This window comes from Trachypithecus francoisi, unplaced genomic scaffold (assembly GCF_009764315.1).
Source record: "Trachypithecus francoisi isolate TF-2019V2 unplaced genomic scaffold, Tfra_2.0 Lachesis_group5, whole genome shotgun sequence".
Taxonomy (NCBI): Eukaryota; Metazoa; Chordata; class Mammalia; order Primates; family Cercopithecidae; genus Trachypithecus; species Trachypithecus francoisi.
Window position 1 is genome coordinate 68,406,280 of NW_022681470.1, and position 12,921 is coordinate 68,419,200.

At 40.8% G+C, this 12,921-nt stretch overlaps 1 protein-coding gene, 1 long non-coding RNA gene and 1 pseudogene across 6 annotated transcripts in view; 2 read left to right on the top strand and 1 right to left on the bottom strand.

Annotated features, from left to right (window-relative positions):
* The window catches only part of TRAF5 (TNF receptor associated factor 5), a 49,247-nt gene extending 44,643 nt beyond the window's left edge, over nucleotides 1-4,604 (top strand). For all 5 annotated transcript variants that reach the window (XM_033195264.1, XM_033195267.1, XM_033195268.1 and 2 more), the window contains exons 10-11: nucleotides 941-1,109; nucleotides 1,766-4,604. In XM_033195264.1, the coding sequence (XP_033051155.1) occupies nucleotides 941-1,109; nucleotides 1,766-2,340 (744 nt within the window). In that variant the 3' untranslated portion in view covers nucleotides 2,341-4,604. The remainder of the gene's footprint in view (nucleotides 1-940; nucleotides 1,110-1,765) is intronic.
* Nucleotides 4,605-6,602: 1,998 nt separating this feature from the next.
* LOC117074024 lies at nucleotides 6,603-12,452 on the bottom strand. Its single transcript, XR_004433495.1, has 3 exons — nucleotides 12,359-12,452; nucleotides 10,379-10,469; nucleotides 6,603-6,772 (listed from the first exon to the last, which is right to left on the bottom strand). It is a non-coding gene; the product is annotated as an uncharacterized LOC117074024 (long non-coding RNA).
* Nucleotides 12,453-12,770: 318 nt separating this feature from the next.
* The window catches only part of LOC117074023, a 35,993-nt pseudogene continuing 35,842 nt past the window's right edge, over nucleotides 12,771-12,921 (top strand).

The window sequence follows — 12,921 nt, forward strand, 5'->3', positions numbered from 1 at the left end:
AAAATCTAGGCCCTATAATTTCCATACTTAGCCAGCACATTATACATTAAACACACACACACACACCCATATACATACAATGTATATGTATGTGAAATATATATAATGTATATATGCATATGTGTATATACATGTATATGTACAGATGCTCCTCAACTTACAATGTAGTTATGTCCTGATAAACCCATTAAGTTGAAAACATTGTAAGTCAAAAATATGTTTGATACACCTAACCTATTAAACATCATAACCTAACCTAGCCTAGCATACCTTAAATGTGCTCAGAACACTTAAATTAGCCTACAGTTGGGCAGTCATCTAACACAAAGCCTATTTTATAATAAAGTATTGAATTCCTCATGTAATTTATCAAATTCTGAAAGTGAAAAACAAAATGGTACTTTGAGTAGCCATACCTTATATTATACACACACAGGGAAAGGGAGGAGTAGTTTTATTTCATCTCTTCCACCTGAGAGAGCAGTCAGAAGTTTAGGTCTTACCACCCGTAGAGCTCAGGCCAGAATCAGGTGCGCCTATTCCATCTAATTCTCCACCTTCTAGCAGAGCAAGAGTGAATCAGGAGATTGGCTTCTAAAAAGAGGAAGAAGTGTAGGGCAAGAGGAGAGACAACATGAAAATAAATATGTAAAGATGGGTTGGAGAACCAAGCAGAGGGAAACGGAGGGAGGATAAAAATTAGATAAAGAAAAGTTCAAACATTTGGAACAGGAGCTGTGGTAGGAGAGGAGGAGGAGGAAGATAATTAGGTGGCTCATCTCTCTGTGATCCTCACTGAATTTTATTTTCTGGGCTTGTATTTTTCATTCTGTTAATTGATTAAATGTGATATGTTTGAATTGAAAAAAATTTTAATCTCAATGAATTGCTAAAATATTAACTAATTTTTTAAACATGATTATCCATTTTGTAATGAAAGGTTTTTGCCAGTCACATTGACAAGTCAGCTTGGCTAGAAGCTCAAGTGCATCAATTATTACAAATGGTTAACCAGCAACAAAATAAATTTGACCTGAGGCCTTTGATGGAAGCAGTTGATACAGTGAAACAGAAAATTACCCTGCTAGAAAACAATGATCAAAGATTAGGTATGTCTGATATTTTATTTCTCTTTTGGTGACTCATTTGTCTGCATGTGTTCATGAAACAACCAAACACCTGGCCAAATAGAGAGTCACATCTGTCCAGGATAAACAATGGCTGAATCTGCTATTTGTGAAAGCATCATGAGATTCTGGCCACTCAGGCAAAAATGAGGGAGGGCCACAAGTGGGGTTGGGGGACTGGGCTAGGAGATTCCAAGACTGGAAACAGGTCAGCAAATTCCAAGAACAGGGATTGATGACTTTCAAGAAGAGTGGAAAATAATGAGAAACCTCAGGGAGAGAGGTGGTGGGATCATTGTTTTAGGTATGGGAAAATATTAAAGGGTTTGTCTATTTAAAAGCATTCTAGTTAGAAAAGTGTGGGGCTCAGCATGCTGACTCATGCTAGTTGAATGCTCAGTGTGTCTTCTCTACACTTCAGTGAGTTTAAGATACACATCCAGGTTTTCTTTGGAGGCAGTGTGCCAAAACATGATATTCCCTGAGTTAATATTATTACAAGTGAATTCATCTCATCTTTAGGATGTCAGGATTTTGTTGATTCTCTTTCAGGTAACAAAATTCCACTTTGGGAAAATATTAAAGATAACTTTTAGGCCTATGGAATCTTTTTTTTTTTTTTTTTTTCTTATTTGCAGCTGTTTTAGAAGAGGAAACTAACAAACATGATACCCACATTAATATTCATAAAGCACAGCTGAATAAAAATGAAGAGCGATTTAAACTACTGGAGGGTACTTGCTATAATGGAAAGCTCATTTGGAAGGTGACAGATTACAAGATGAAGAAGAGGGAGGCAGTGGATGGGCACACAGTGTCCATCTTCAGCCAGTCCTTCTACACCGGCCGCTGTGGCTACCGGCTCTGTGCTAGAGCATACCTGAATGGGGATGGGTCTGGGAAGGGGACACACCTGTCCCTATACTTTGTGGTCATGCGAGGAGAGTTTGACTCACTGTTGCAGTGGCCATTCAGGCAGAGGGTGACACTGATGCTTCTGGACCAGAGTGGCAAAAAGAACATTATGGAGACCTTCAAGCCTGACCCCAATAGCAGCAGCTTTAAAAGACCTGATGGGGAGATGAACATTGCATCTGGCTGTCCCCGCTTTGTGGCTCATTCTGTTTTGGAGAATGCCAAGAACGCCTACATTAAAGATGACACTCTGTTCTTGAAAGTGGCTGTGGACTTAACTGACCTGGAGGATCTCTAATCACTATTTATGGGGTGGTGATAAGAGGACTTTTTGGGGCCAGAACCGTGGAGGAGAGCACATTTGATTATCATATTGACCTGGATTTAGACTCAAAGCACATTTGTATTTGCCTTTTTCCTTAACGTTTGAAGTCAGTTTAAAACTTCTGAAGTGCTGTCTTTTTACATTTTACTCTGTCCTAGTTTGAAACTTAAAACTCTTAGAATATTCTCTTATTATTTATATTTTTATATTTCTTGAAAGATGGTAAGTTTCTTGAAGTTTCCGGGGTGTTTTTCTTTTACTGGTGCTTAGCACAGTGTCTCAGGTACTCTAAATATTGAATGTTATGGAGGATATAGAGGTAGCAGAATTCCCAGTTGAAAATGTTTTGATATTTTATTGTTTGGCCTATTGATTCTAGACCTGGCCTTAAGTCTGCAAAAGCCATCTTTATAAGGTAGGCTGTTCCAGTTAAGTAGTGGGTGATGTAGTTACAAAGATAATATGCTCAGTTTGGACCTTTTTTTCAGTTAAATGCTAAATATGTGAAAATTACTATACCTCTAAGTATTTTCATGAAATTCACCAGCAGTTTGCAGGTACAGTTTTGCAAGGCTGCATAAGAACTGGTGAATGGGATAAGCATTTTCATTCTTCCTGATGAAGTAAAGCAGAAAGTACTGCATAGTAATATGTAAGATATAGCTAGCCAGCTAAAGTTCAGATTTCATTAGGTTCAACCCTATGAAAAAAACTATTTTCATAGGTCAAAAATGGTAAAAACTTAGCAGTTTCGTAAGATTCAACCGAATAAATATATATACACACACACATACATATACACCTATATATGTGTGTATACAAACAGTTTGAATGTATTTTGGTAACAGTAGTAAATCAATGTGAGGATGGATAGAATTTAGTATATAATAGAGAAAATGTCATAAATAGATAAAAGGAATTTACAACTTGAGGAGAAAACCTTTATAATTTCCTATGGGTGTCAGAAGTACTCTCAGCAAAAATGGATGGCTAAAACAGTATCTACTATTCTCTGATAACTTTTTTTTTTTTTTTGAGACAGAGTCTTATTGTCACCCAGGCTGGATGGAGTGCAGTGACATGATCTCAGCTCACTGCAACCTCCACTTCCCGGGTTCAAGTGATTCTCCTGCCTCAGCCTCCTGAGTAGCTGGGATTACAGGCACCCATCACCATGCCCGGCTAATGTTTATATTTTTAGTAGAGACGGAGTTTTGCCATGTTGGCCAAGCTGGTCTCAAACTCCTGACCTCAAGCGATCTGCCCACCTTGGCCTCCCAAAGTGCTGAAATTATAGGCATGACCCACCGCGCCTAGCCTCTGACAACGTTTGAATTTGTAAGCTGCTATGCAAGTGGGCATTTATATAAACTTGTAATGTTTCTTGTCAGAATTCTGAGTACTTTGTGAAGAACAGAAATGATCATGTTCTTATGCATCTATCTGTATGGGTCTGAAGGTGTATATACAAATTGAGATGAGTCTTTATGACTCTTGATAAGCCTAAGTTTAACAACAACAGCAAAAATGCCAAGTTGTCCTGAGCCCTCCTGCATTGTTATGCCACTTCCCTACTGCTCATATGCAGGCTGGCTCCCCTGGGCACACAAAGATGAGTATGGGCCATGGGCCCCTGTAGAGCTGCTCACCTGGTGATGACCATGCACCTTACAATTTCTGAGCAGTTAACCCTATAGAAGCATGCTTTATATGAGTGTCTTCTGGGAAGAGGAACCTTCTTAATCTCTTCTGTGGGATTTTCAAATACTAAAGACTCACACTGCAGCAATGATCCCAGATGATTAAATTCAAAGAAATATGTTCACAACAGGAATATACTAAAGAACTAAAGCGTCGCTGCTGGTGAACTGTGGAACAGTTGATGCTCAACACATCACTTTGGACAAATTCAGGAAGCATTTCTCTAGCCCACTAGGCCAGACCCAGGTGCTCTGTGTATTTGTTTTTAATGTTCTTCATCATATCCAAGTTCACTCTCTTTCTGAGCAGTGGAAGATCGTATTGCTGTAACTTCTTTTGAGTAGTTGATATGGAAAACATTTTAAAGTGAATTTGTCGAAATGCTGGTTTTGTGTTTTATCCAACTTTTGTGCATGTATATAAAGTATGTCATGGCATGGTTTGCTTAGGAGTTCAGAGTTCCTTCATCATTGAAATAGTGATTAAGTGATCCCAGAACGAGGAGTTCTAGCGTAAAAAGCACCCCTTTTTCACAAGAGTTGTGAATTTGCTTTTAAACAAGGTGGATCTATGTAAACTATTTTTCCTTTTTTTATGAACAGAACAGTAAGTTTTCTTCTGTATCAATAAGATTTAAATTTTTATTTCCATTTTGGGTTAATTTTGGTTCCTGATGAAAAGATAACAATACACTAAGCATAAAGGGGAAGCTAATATCCTTGAGAAAGTTACAGAAGGATTACAGTGTGGGTGTGTGTGTTAATAATGCTTATTAACAAGTCTAAAATCTGACCCCTGATTTCCACATTTGGTATTTTCAGAGAAAACGAGACAGTCACAGCCAGGATCAATTCACAGTGCCAGTCCTGAATACAATAGGACAGTGAGGTACAAACCCTTTGTGTGGTCCCTGGATAATCAGTCCACACTACTGACTCTTTTCTCTTAGAAAGCAGTTGGAGATATATGTCTCAGTCTTATATAAGAATTCTGAGCTGGAGATAAAGGTTTGATGGAGGCACAGTAGGGGTCCCAGGTGGTGAAATCACACAGGAATAACACATTCTATGGGAAGAGGAAGAAGAACCTGTAAAGCATTTGGAGAAGGAATGATCCAGAGGTAAGAAAAACACCAAGGAAGGTGGGAAGAGAAAAGAATGTCAACAGGGCCAAATGCCAGCTTGGGAACAGCAGCCACTCGCAGAGCATTCCCACAGCCCTTGTGAACTCACTGTCACCCCCATGCTGCTCTCTCCTCAAGTCTGTATCTCTGACCCTGGCCTTTGCCATAAGGTGATCCGAGTACCTGCTGAACATCTAAATTCAGGAGTCCCATAGGGACTTTAAGGACCACTTCACCATACAGAACTGGAAATCTTCCCACCCTCCCCACCACTGCCAACCTATTACTTCTCCATTTTTTCTCTCTAAGTGACATCATTGTCCAAGCCAAAAGTTTGGACACTATTCTAGATTCCTGCCTCATCTTCCCTGTCCAGTAACCCGCACTGCACTGCGAATTTGACCTCCAAATAATTTTTTTAGAGGTATTCCCACTACTTACCCTTCCTCAGTACTACTGTCTTGTTTTAGGCCTACATTATTTTTTAAATCACAACTGTTCTTCCTATTTTTAGTTGTGCCTCTTTGGAGTTTGACACTGTGACAATCTCCACAGTGTCACCTGATGATCCATCTCAAATGAAAATCTGAGAATGACTCCCACCCCACCCACACTGTGGCTTCATAGCCCATAGGAAAAAGACCAGCCTCCATGGAGTGCCATACAAGGCCCTCCATGCCCACTTCTACCCTTCTGGCCTCACCTCCTGACAGTTCTACCTTGCATTTAGCAACACCAACCCAAGCTATCTGATATTTGTCTGAGCTTGTACTATATGTCTATCTGGAATACTCTTTTTTTGAGATAGGGTCTTACTCTGTCACCCAGGTTGTAGTCCAGTGGCACAATTACAGCTCACTGCAGCCTTGACCTCCCTGGGTTCAGGTGATCCTCCCACCTCTGCCTCCCAAGTAGACGGGACTACAAGCACACAACACCAGGCCCAACTAATTTTTTTGTATTTTCTTTAGAGATGGGGTTTCACCCTGTTCCCCAGGCTGGTCTCCAACTTCTGGACTCCAGTGATCCGCCCACCTCAGCCTCCCAAAGAGTTGTGATTACAGGCATGAGCCACCATGCCTGGCCTGGAATACTCTTCTCTATCCTTACCTTCTTTGCCTGGATAATTCTTGCCCTTTTAAGATTCTGCTTTGGCCTCACCTCTTCTGGGATGCCTTCCTAAACTATCCTTTAATCTGTAACCCTACTCCCACACTTCACCCTTAGTAACTGCCCATCGGGTTCATTTTGCCCACTGCCCAGATAGAGCTGATTTATCAAGACAAAGGAATTGTAACAGAGAAAGAGTTTAATTCACACAGCTGGTTGTACAGGAGACCGCAGTTTTTTTATTGCTCAAATCAGTCTCCCTGAAAATTCGGAGACTGGAGTTTTTAAGGATAATCTCATGGGGATGGGGGCAGGTAGTGGAGAGTGCTGACTGGTCCCCGGGGAAATGGGGAGTCAAAGGTGTCTTCTTGTGCTGAGTCAGTTCCGGAGTGGAAGCCACGAGACCATCAATCTGGGTGGGAGCAGCTGATCCATCCAGTGCAGGGTCTGAAAATACTTTGAGCACCAATCCTAGGTTTTATAATAGTGATGTTATCCCTAGGAGCAACTGGGGAGGCTTAGAATCTTGTGGCCTCTAGCTGCATGACTCCTAAACCATAATTTCTAATCCTGTGGCTAATTTGTTAGTCCTAGAAAGTCTGGTCCCCAGGCAGGAAGGGGGTTTGTTTTGGGATAGGACTGTTGTCATCTTTGTTTCAAAGTAAAACTGTAAGTTCCTCCCAAAGTTAGTTCTGCCTACACTCAGGAATGCACAAGAACAGCTTGGGGGTTAGAAGTGAGATAGAGGTGGCTAGGTTAGATCTCTTTCACTGTCATAATTGGCTGTCATAATTTTCTGCAAAGGCGGTTTCACCTTCACTGTATCAAAAGTCCTTGCTCTGTGCTGTATACTTTCTTGCCCATAACTCAATTGCTCGACTTTTCTTTTTCCAGAAAACAAATGTTGCTACATATTTATCAGATTGTGTGAGTAACAAATAGAACAGATATTGTCCATGTCCTCCTCTGACTTCTAATCTGTAGGTCAATCACAAGTGGTACAGAAAAATGATCAGAGTGTAAATGTTCCCAGCCTCTGGGCTGGCAAAGACTTTGCCTCTCAACTTCTCTCCCCAGTGCCCTAAGGAAGTGTACCTCTCAGAACTGTTTTGGATGTTTGTGATGCAAAATAAGAGAACAGGCAGAAAAACATTTGAAAGGTAAGCTCTAAGGGAAAGATTTATGGAGAATAGCTAAACAGATCCACATAAGGATTGGGGAGAATTAAAGAAGAGAGCGGATGGAATTTGAAACTATGGAAACACTGCCAAAGCAGCCATGGAAATAAGAAAAAAAAAACAAAAAACAAATAGAAACTAGGGGAACTGTGACTTGGAGCCTTTTTGATTCTTTTTTCTTTCAAGAGACCCATGCTGAAGACTAAAATACGTTTTAAAATTATTTTTGGCTGTTTGAAATATACATATTTGAAACTCCACGCATAGACTCTATGGCCCCAGAATTTATAAGACATTTGGACAAATTAAGTACATAACAATACAAGTTGTGACAAGTGCCTTGAAGAAAATCACAGAGTACAGGAAAAGACTGATGAGGCTGCTGTGGGGAAAATGTACTGGGGTTGTCAGAGAAGGCCTTAATTCTGAGGTAACACAATATCTCATGTTCATGTGACATGTTTTCTGAATACCCAGCACTTTTCAACAGCCTTATAAAGTCTGAGGAATTTCCTATGAGAAAACTTGCCTCCTTGACCCCCTTTGTAGCACAGCAATGTGACCTATGCCCCACCAAGCAGGCAGTCAATGCAAAATTTCAACTTGAAAGTGAGCAAGATAGGCCAGGCATGGTGGCTCACGCCTGTAATGCCAGCACTTTGGGAGGCTGAGGCAGGTGATCACAAAGTCAGGAGTTCGAGACCAGCCTGGCCAACATGGTGAAAGCCGGTCTCTACTAAAAAATACAAAAATTAGCTGGGCGTGGTGGCGGGCACCTGTAGTCCCAGCTACTCGGGAGGCTGAGACGGGAGAATTACTTGAACCTGGGAGGCAGAGGTTGCAGTGAGTTGAGATCATGCCACTGTACTCCAGCCTGGGTGACAGAGTGAGACTCTGTCTCCCAAAAAAAAAAAAAAAAAGAAAAGTGAGCCAGATGAAGAAGGAAGCATGCCTAACTCTGGCTACCAGTGGGGACCGCCAGTGTTTGTGGAAGTTGCAGTTTCGGTGTCAATGGTGGCAGCAGCAACAGATTCTCACTAGATCCTCTAGTGTGTTTGGGTACCGTTATTTCCACATTTGGCCTCTGGCTCTCCTGGAGATTCTGTGAGCTACATGATATTGTTAAAGTCCTTTTCTTTCTCAACCAGAGTGGATTCTGTTGTTTGTAACTAACTGCCTGACCTAATCAAGCTGAGATCTGAAAGATGAGTCAGCTGTGGAAAGAGCTGTCAGGGTGGATCAGTAATCTGGGCAGAGGGCACTGAAGAGTGTTGGTTCAATGAACTGAGAAGAGGATAGTGTGGTGGGAGTTTGGTAGAAATCAGGAGAATGATAGTTGATGAGGGTAGAGAGGGAGGCACAGGGTTTAGAACCTAAGTGCTCAGGCCATGGTGAGAAGTTTATGGTTTATGTAAAGTATAATGAAAGTTAACATGTTATGGGCAAAGGATGCATGATCTGATTAATATTTTGTCTCTTAATATGGAGCATAGATTAGAAGGGGGACAAGAGAGAACATGGGAAGAGTATTAAGGTTAAATCATATTGAAATTGCATTTCATGTCTGTTGCCTCTGAAGCCGAGAACCATGTCTGATTCAAAAGTACATACCAGGTGCTCAAACAGTGTCTTAAGCTGAATGAATACAATAATGCATTGAATTTTTATAACAACTCTGATAGGCAAGTCTTCTGCCCATTCCATAGATGAAAAATCTGGTAAAGAGATCCAAGTACTAGGCACTGTCCTAGGAATGTTACATATATTAACACATTAACCTTACAATAACCTCATGAGGTATATGCTATTTTATCCCCACTTTACAGATGAAACAACTGAGGCACAGAGAGTTTATGTAATAAGCTCTAGGTTGCTCAGCTAGTAAGTGGTAGTGCTAAGATCTGAATCCAGGCAGTCTGGCCTCATAGGCTCCACTCTTAACCACTACACAGACTGCCTCATATGGATACTGATGAATTCTAAACACACACATACATATATATATACCTTTAAATGAGTTAGAAGAGTAACTACTATTCATAGAATAAAAATCAAATATAACTTTCAAACCACTAAAGTGAGAAAAAAACTGGAAAAAGAGACTGTCAAACCAAAGGCAGTAAAGAGAACAGGAAGCATGATACATAGAAAAAATGAGTGAGATATATCTATGAATAAGTTAAGTGTTACTATTAAGAGAGGGAAATCTCAAATATGAGAGGGGGACACATACATGCTTTTAAAAAACATACCAAAAACAAAATAGAGCTAATAACTGCATTAGCTTTGTAGTCAGAGAAACTCTTGCACACGTGTACCAGGAAACATGTACAAGAAAATTTACTGTCAGCAGTTTGTAACAGCAAAAAAAAGAAAAAAGAAAAAACTGGGGCAAAAAAATAACCTATGTTGGCATGGAGTGGAGCAACAGCAGCTCTCCTGCATTGCTGGTGGAGGGTAAGCTGGTAGGAGGGTAAGCTGGTACAACCACTGGAGAACAATCTGGCAATATCAAAGTTGAACTGTGCAAACCCTTCTACCTTGCAATTCCATTGCTAGACATTATCCTAAAGAAATTCTTACCATATGTCTAAGAGGCTGTGTGAAAGAATTAACTTATATTGTAATGACAGAAATCAGGAATCATTAAATTGCTAGCAACTGGAGAATGGATAAATGGTGGTACAGTTATACAATGGAATACTATTCAGCAGTTAAAAAACTAGAACTACAGGAATCAACCTGGATAAATTTTACATACACAATTATAGGTGACAAAAGCAAGTGACATGAATATCATTTATATTAGGTTTAAAAAGCATGAAACAGTACTGTATGTTACTTAACATCGCTACATGTATATGGAGCATATATAAAAGCTTTCATGGGAATGACATACCAAATTCAAGTAGTAGTTAATTTCAGAGAGGAAGAGCGGGAGAATGAGATTGCAGACCGTTTCACAAGGAGCTCTAACTGAATGTTAAAATCTGAAGCAAATACGAGAAAATGTTAAAATGGGATAAAGCTAGATGGTCGGTATACAAGTGTTCATTATATTATTTTCTGTAACTGTACATTCTGGTAATATTTCGTATTAAACATTTTAAAGGACAGTTAAGCTTTCAACTCGAGATTCTATAAAAAGAACAAAATAAACCCAAAAAAATAAGAAATTAATGAAGGCATACATTAATGAAGGATAAATTACTTTTAAGACAGATTTTATCTATAAAACCAAAAGCTGGTTTGATAAATATGATCAAGAAAAAGACTCCAATACAATATATAAGAATATATATGTGGCCGGGTGTGGTGGCTCACGCCTGTAATCCCAGCACTTTGGGAGACCGAGGCGGGCGGATCACGAGGTCAGGAGATCGAGACCATCCTGGCTAACACGGTGAAACCCCGTCTCTACTAAAAATACAAAAAATTAGCCGGGCGTGGTGGCGGGCGCCTGTAGTCCCAGCTACTCGGGAGGCTGAGGCAGGAGAATGGCGTGAACCCGGGAGGCGGAGCTTTCAGTGAGCCGAGGTTGCGCCACTGCACTCCAGCCTGGGCGACAGAGCGAGACTCCGTGTCAAAAAAAAAAAGAATATATATGTAATATATAAGGATGGTTGACAACAATATGAGATATTTTTTAAATGTTAGAAAATGTAGCTGAAATTTTTTTTTTTTTGAGACTAAGTCTCACTCCGTCCCCCAGGCTGGAGTGCAGTGGCGCAATTTCGACTCACTGCAAGCTCCGCCTCCCGGGTTCACGCCATTCTCCTGCCTCAGTCTCCTGAGTAGCTGGGACTACCGGCGCCCGCCACTACGCCCGGCTAAGTTTTCGTTTTCGTATTTTTAGTAGAGACGGGGTTTCACGTGTCAGCCAGGATGGTCTCCACTTCCTGACCTCGTGATCCGCCCGCCTCGGCCTCCCAAAGTGCTGGGATTAAAGGCGTGAGCCACCGCGCCTGGCCCATACTTTTCTAGAAAAAACTAATTTTTTCAAGAAGCAAAATAAAAAATTCTATGTATCAATAACCATGGAAGCTATATTAAAAACAAAACTATCCATTAAGATGGCCCCACACCCAGAAGGCTTTCAAGATGAGTTCTTCAAAACCTAAGGAATGTGTCATTCACACATGTTATGTCTATTCCAGGTCGTATAAAAATAATATGGCTGACTCCTAGCACAACCTGTTACCAAAACTAGACAAGAACAGCAAAAGAAAACCATACGCCAATCTAACTTAAGTGCATACATGAAAATCAAAAGTTAAATACACAGCAAATTACATCCAGCAATATACTGAAAAAATAACATACCAGGATTGTAAGGATGGCTCACCATTAGAAAATCTATTATTGTAGTTATTTTATTGTAGAGTAATGGAAAAAAGGCCATACAATCATCTCAAAGACTGATACTGAAAATACTTGGTAAAACTTAGTCATTTGCTGATTTAAAAAAACAATGAAATGGTAAACTACGAAAAGAACATAATTTGCCTATACACCCACTCACACACACACCATAAACCTGCAGAAGATGTCTTGAATGAAACCTAAGATGCAATCCAAAATAACTCCTGGTAAGAAATAAGTGCCTCCGTGGCTACTATTCAGTGTTGCGTTGGATTCTTGGGAAAAGCCAAAATTGTTCTTTACAGATAAATTCTTACCTACAAATCAAAGAGGACTGCCTGTCAAATTTTTCAAATACGAAGGTTTAGTGAACTGTCCAGATAGATCAACAATCAAAAGCCATACTTATACAAGGGTACTAATGAATTAATAGTCTATTAGTAAAACAAACTACAACAAAAGTAGCTACGAAAAAATGTTAAATGCGCACAACACCAAGCAAACTGCAACACTTTACCTGAAAAACAAGGAAGAACTGAATTTTAAAAAAAAGCCACATTGCTGGATGGCAATTATCAATATTGTACTAGTATCCAATCTTGGCAAATCTACAAAAATATGGAATCCCAAACAAATCCCTGGAAATCTTTGCCATTTGGCGCCAATCTACTTCAGAAATCGGCCCCAGGTTGTGAGGTTCCTCACATGTGCGTGTAAACGCTTCGAGAGGGGTGCAGCCGCGGACAGAAAAACCGCAGCCTGAGTCCCCGCGCCCCTCTCCTCCCTGCGCGCCAGCAGCCCCTGCATAAGGCTCGCGCGACCGGAAGAGTCGCTTCCGCTCCCGCCCAGTTCTGTGGCGTAGGCTGGACTTTTCTGGTCGGCTGTTACGCGTGCGCGCGCCCTGGCGTTTCCTACGCGGTCGGGCGCTGGGTTTCGCGGCGCTGGCCGCAGTGGTTGTTCGGCACCTTTGGTCCGGTTGAGGTTGTCAAGCTGGACCAATAGGTTGTTTCTCTTCAGTTTCCAGTAAGTGACCGTTCCAGCCAGGGCTGTGGCTAGAGTGTGAAGGCAAACAGGTAGAGG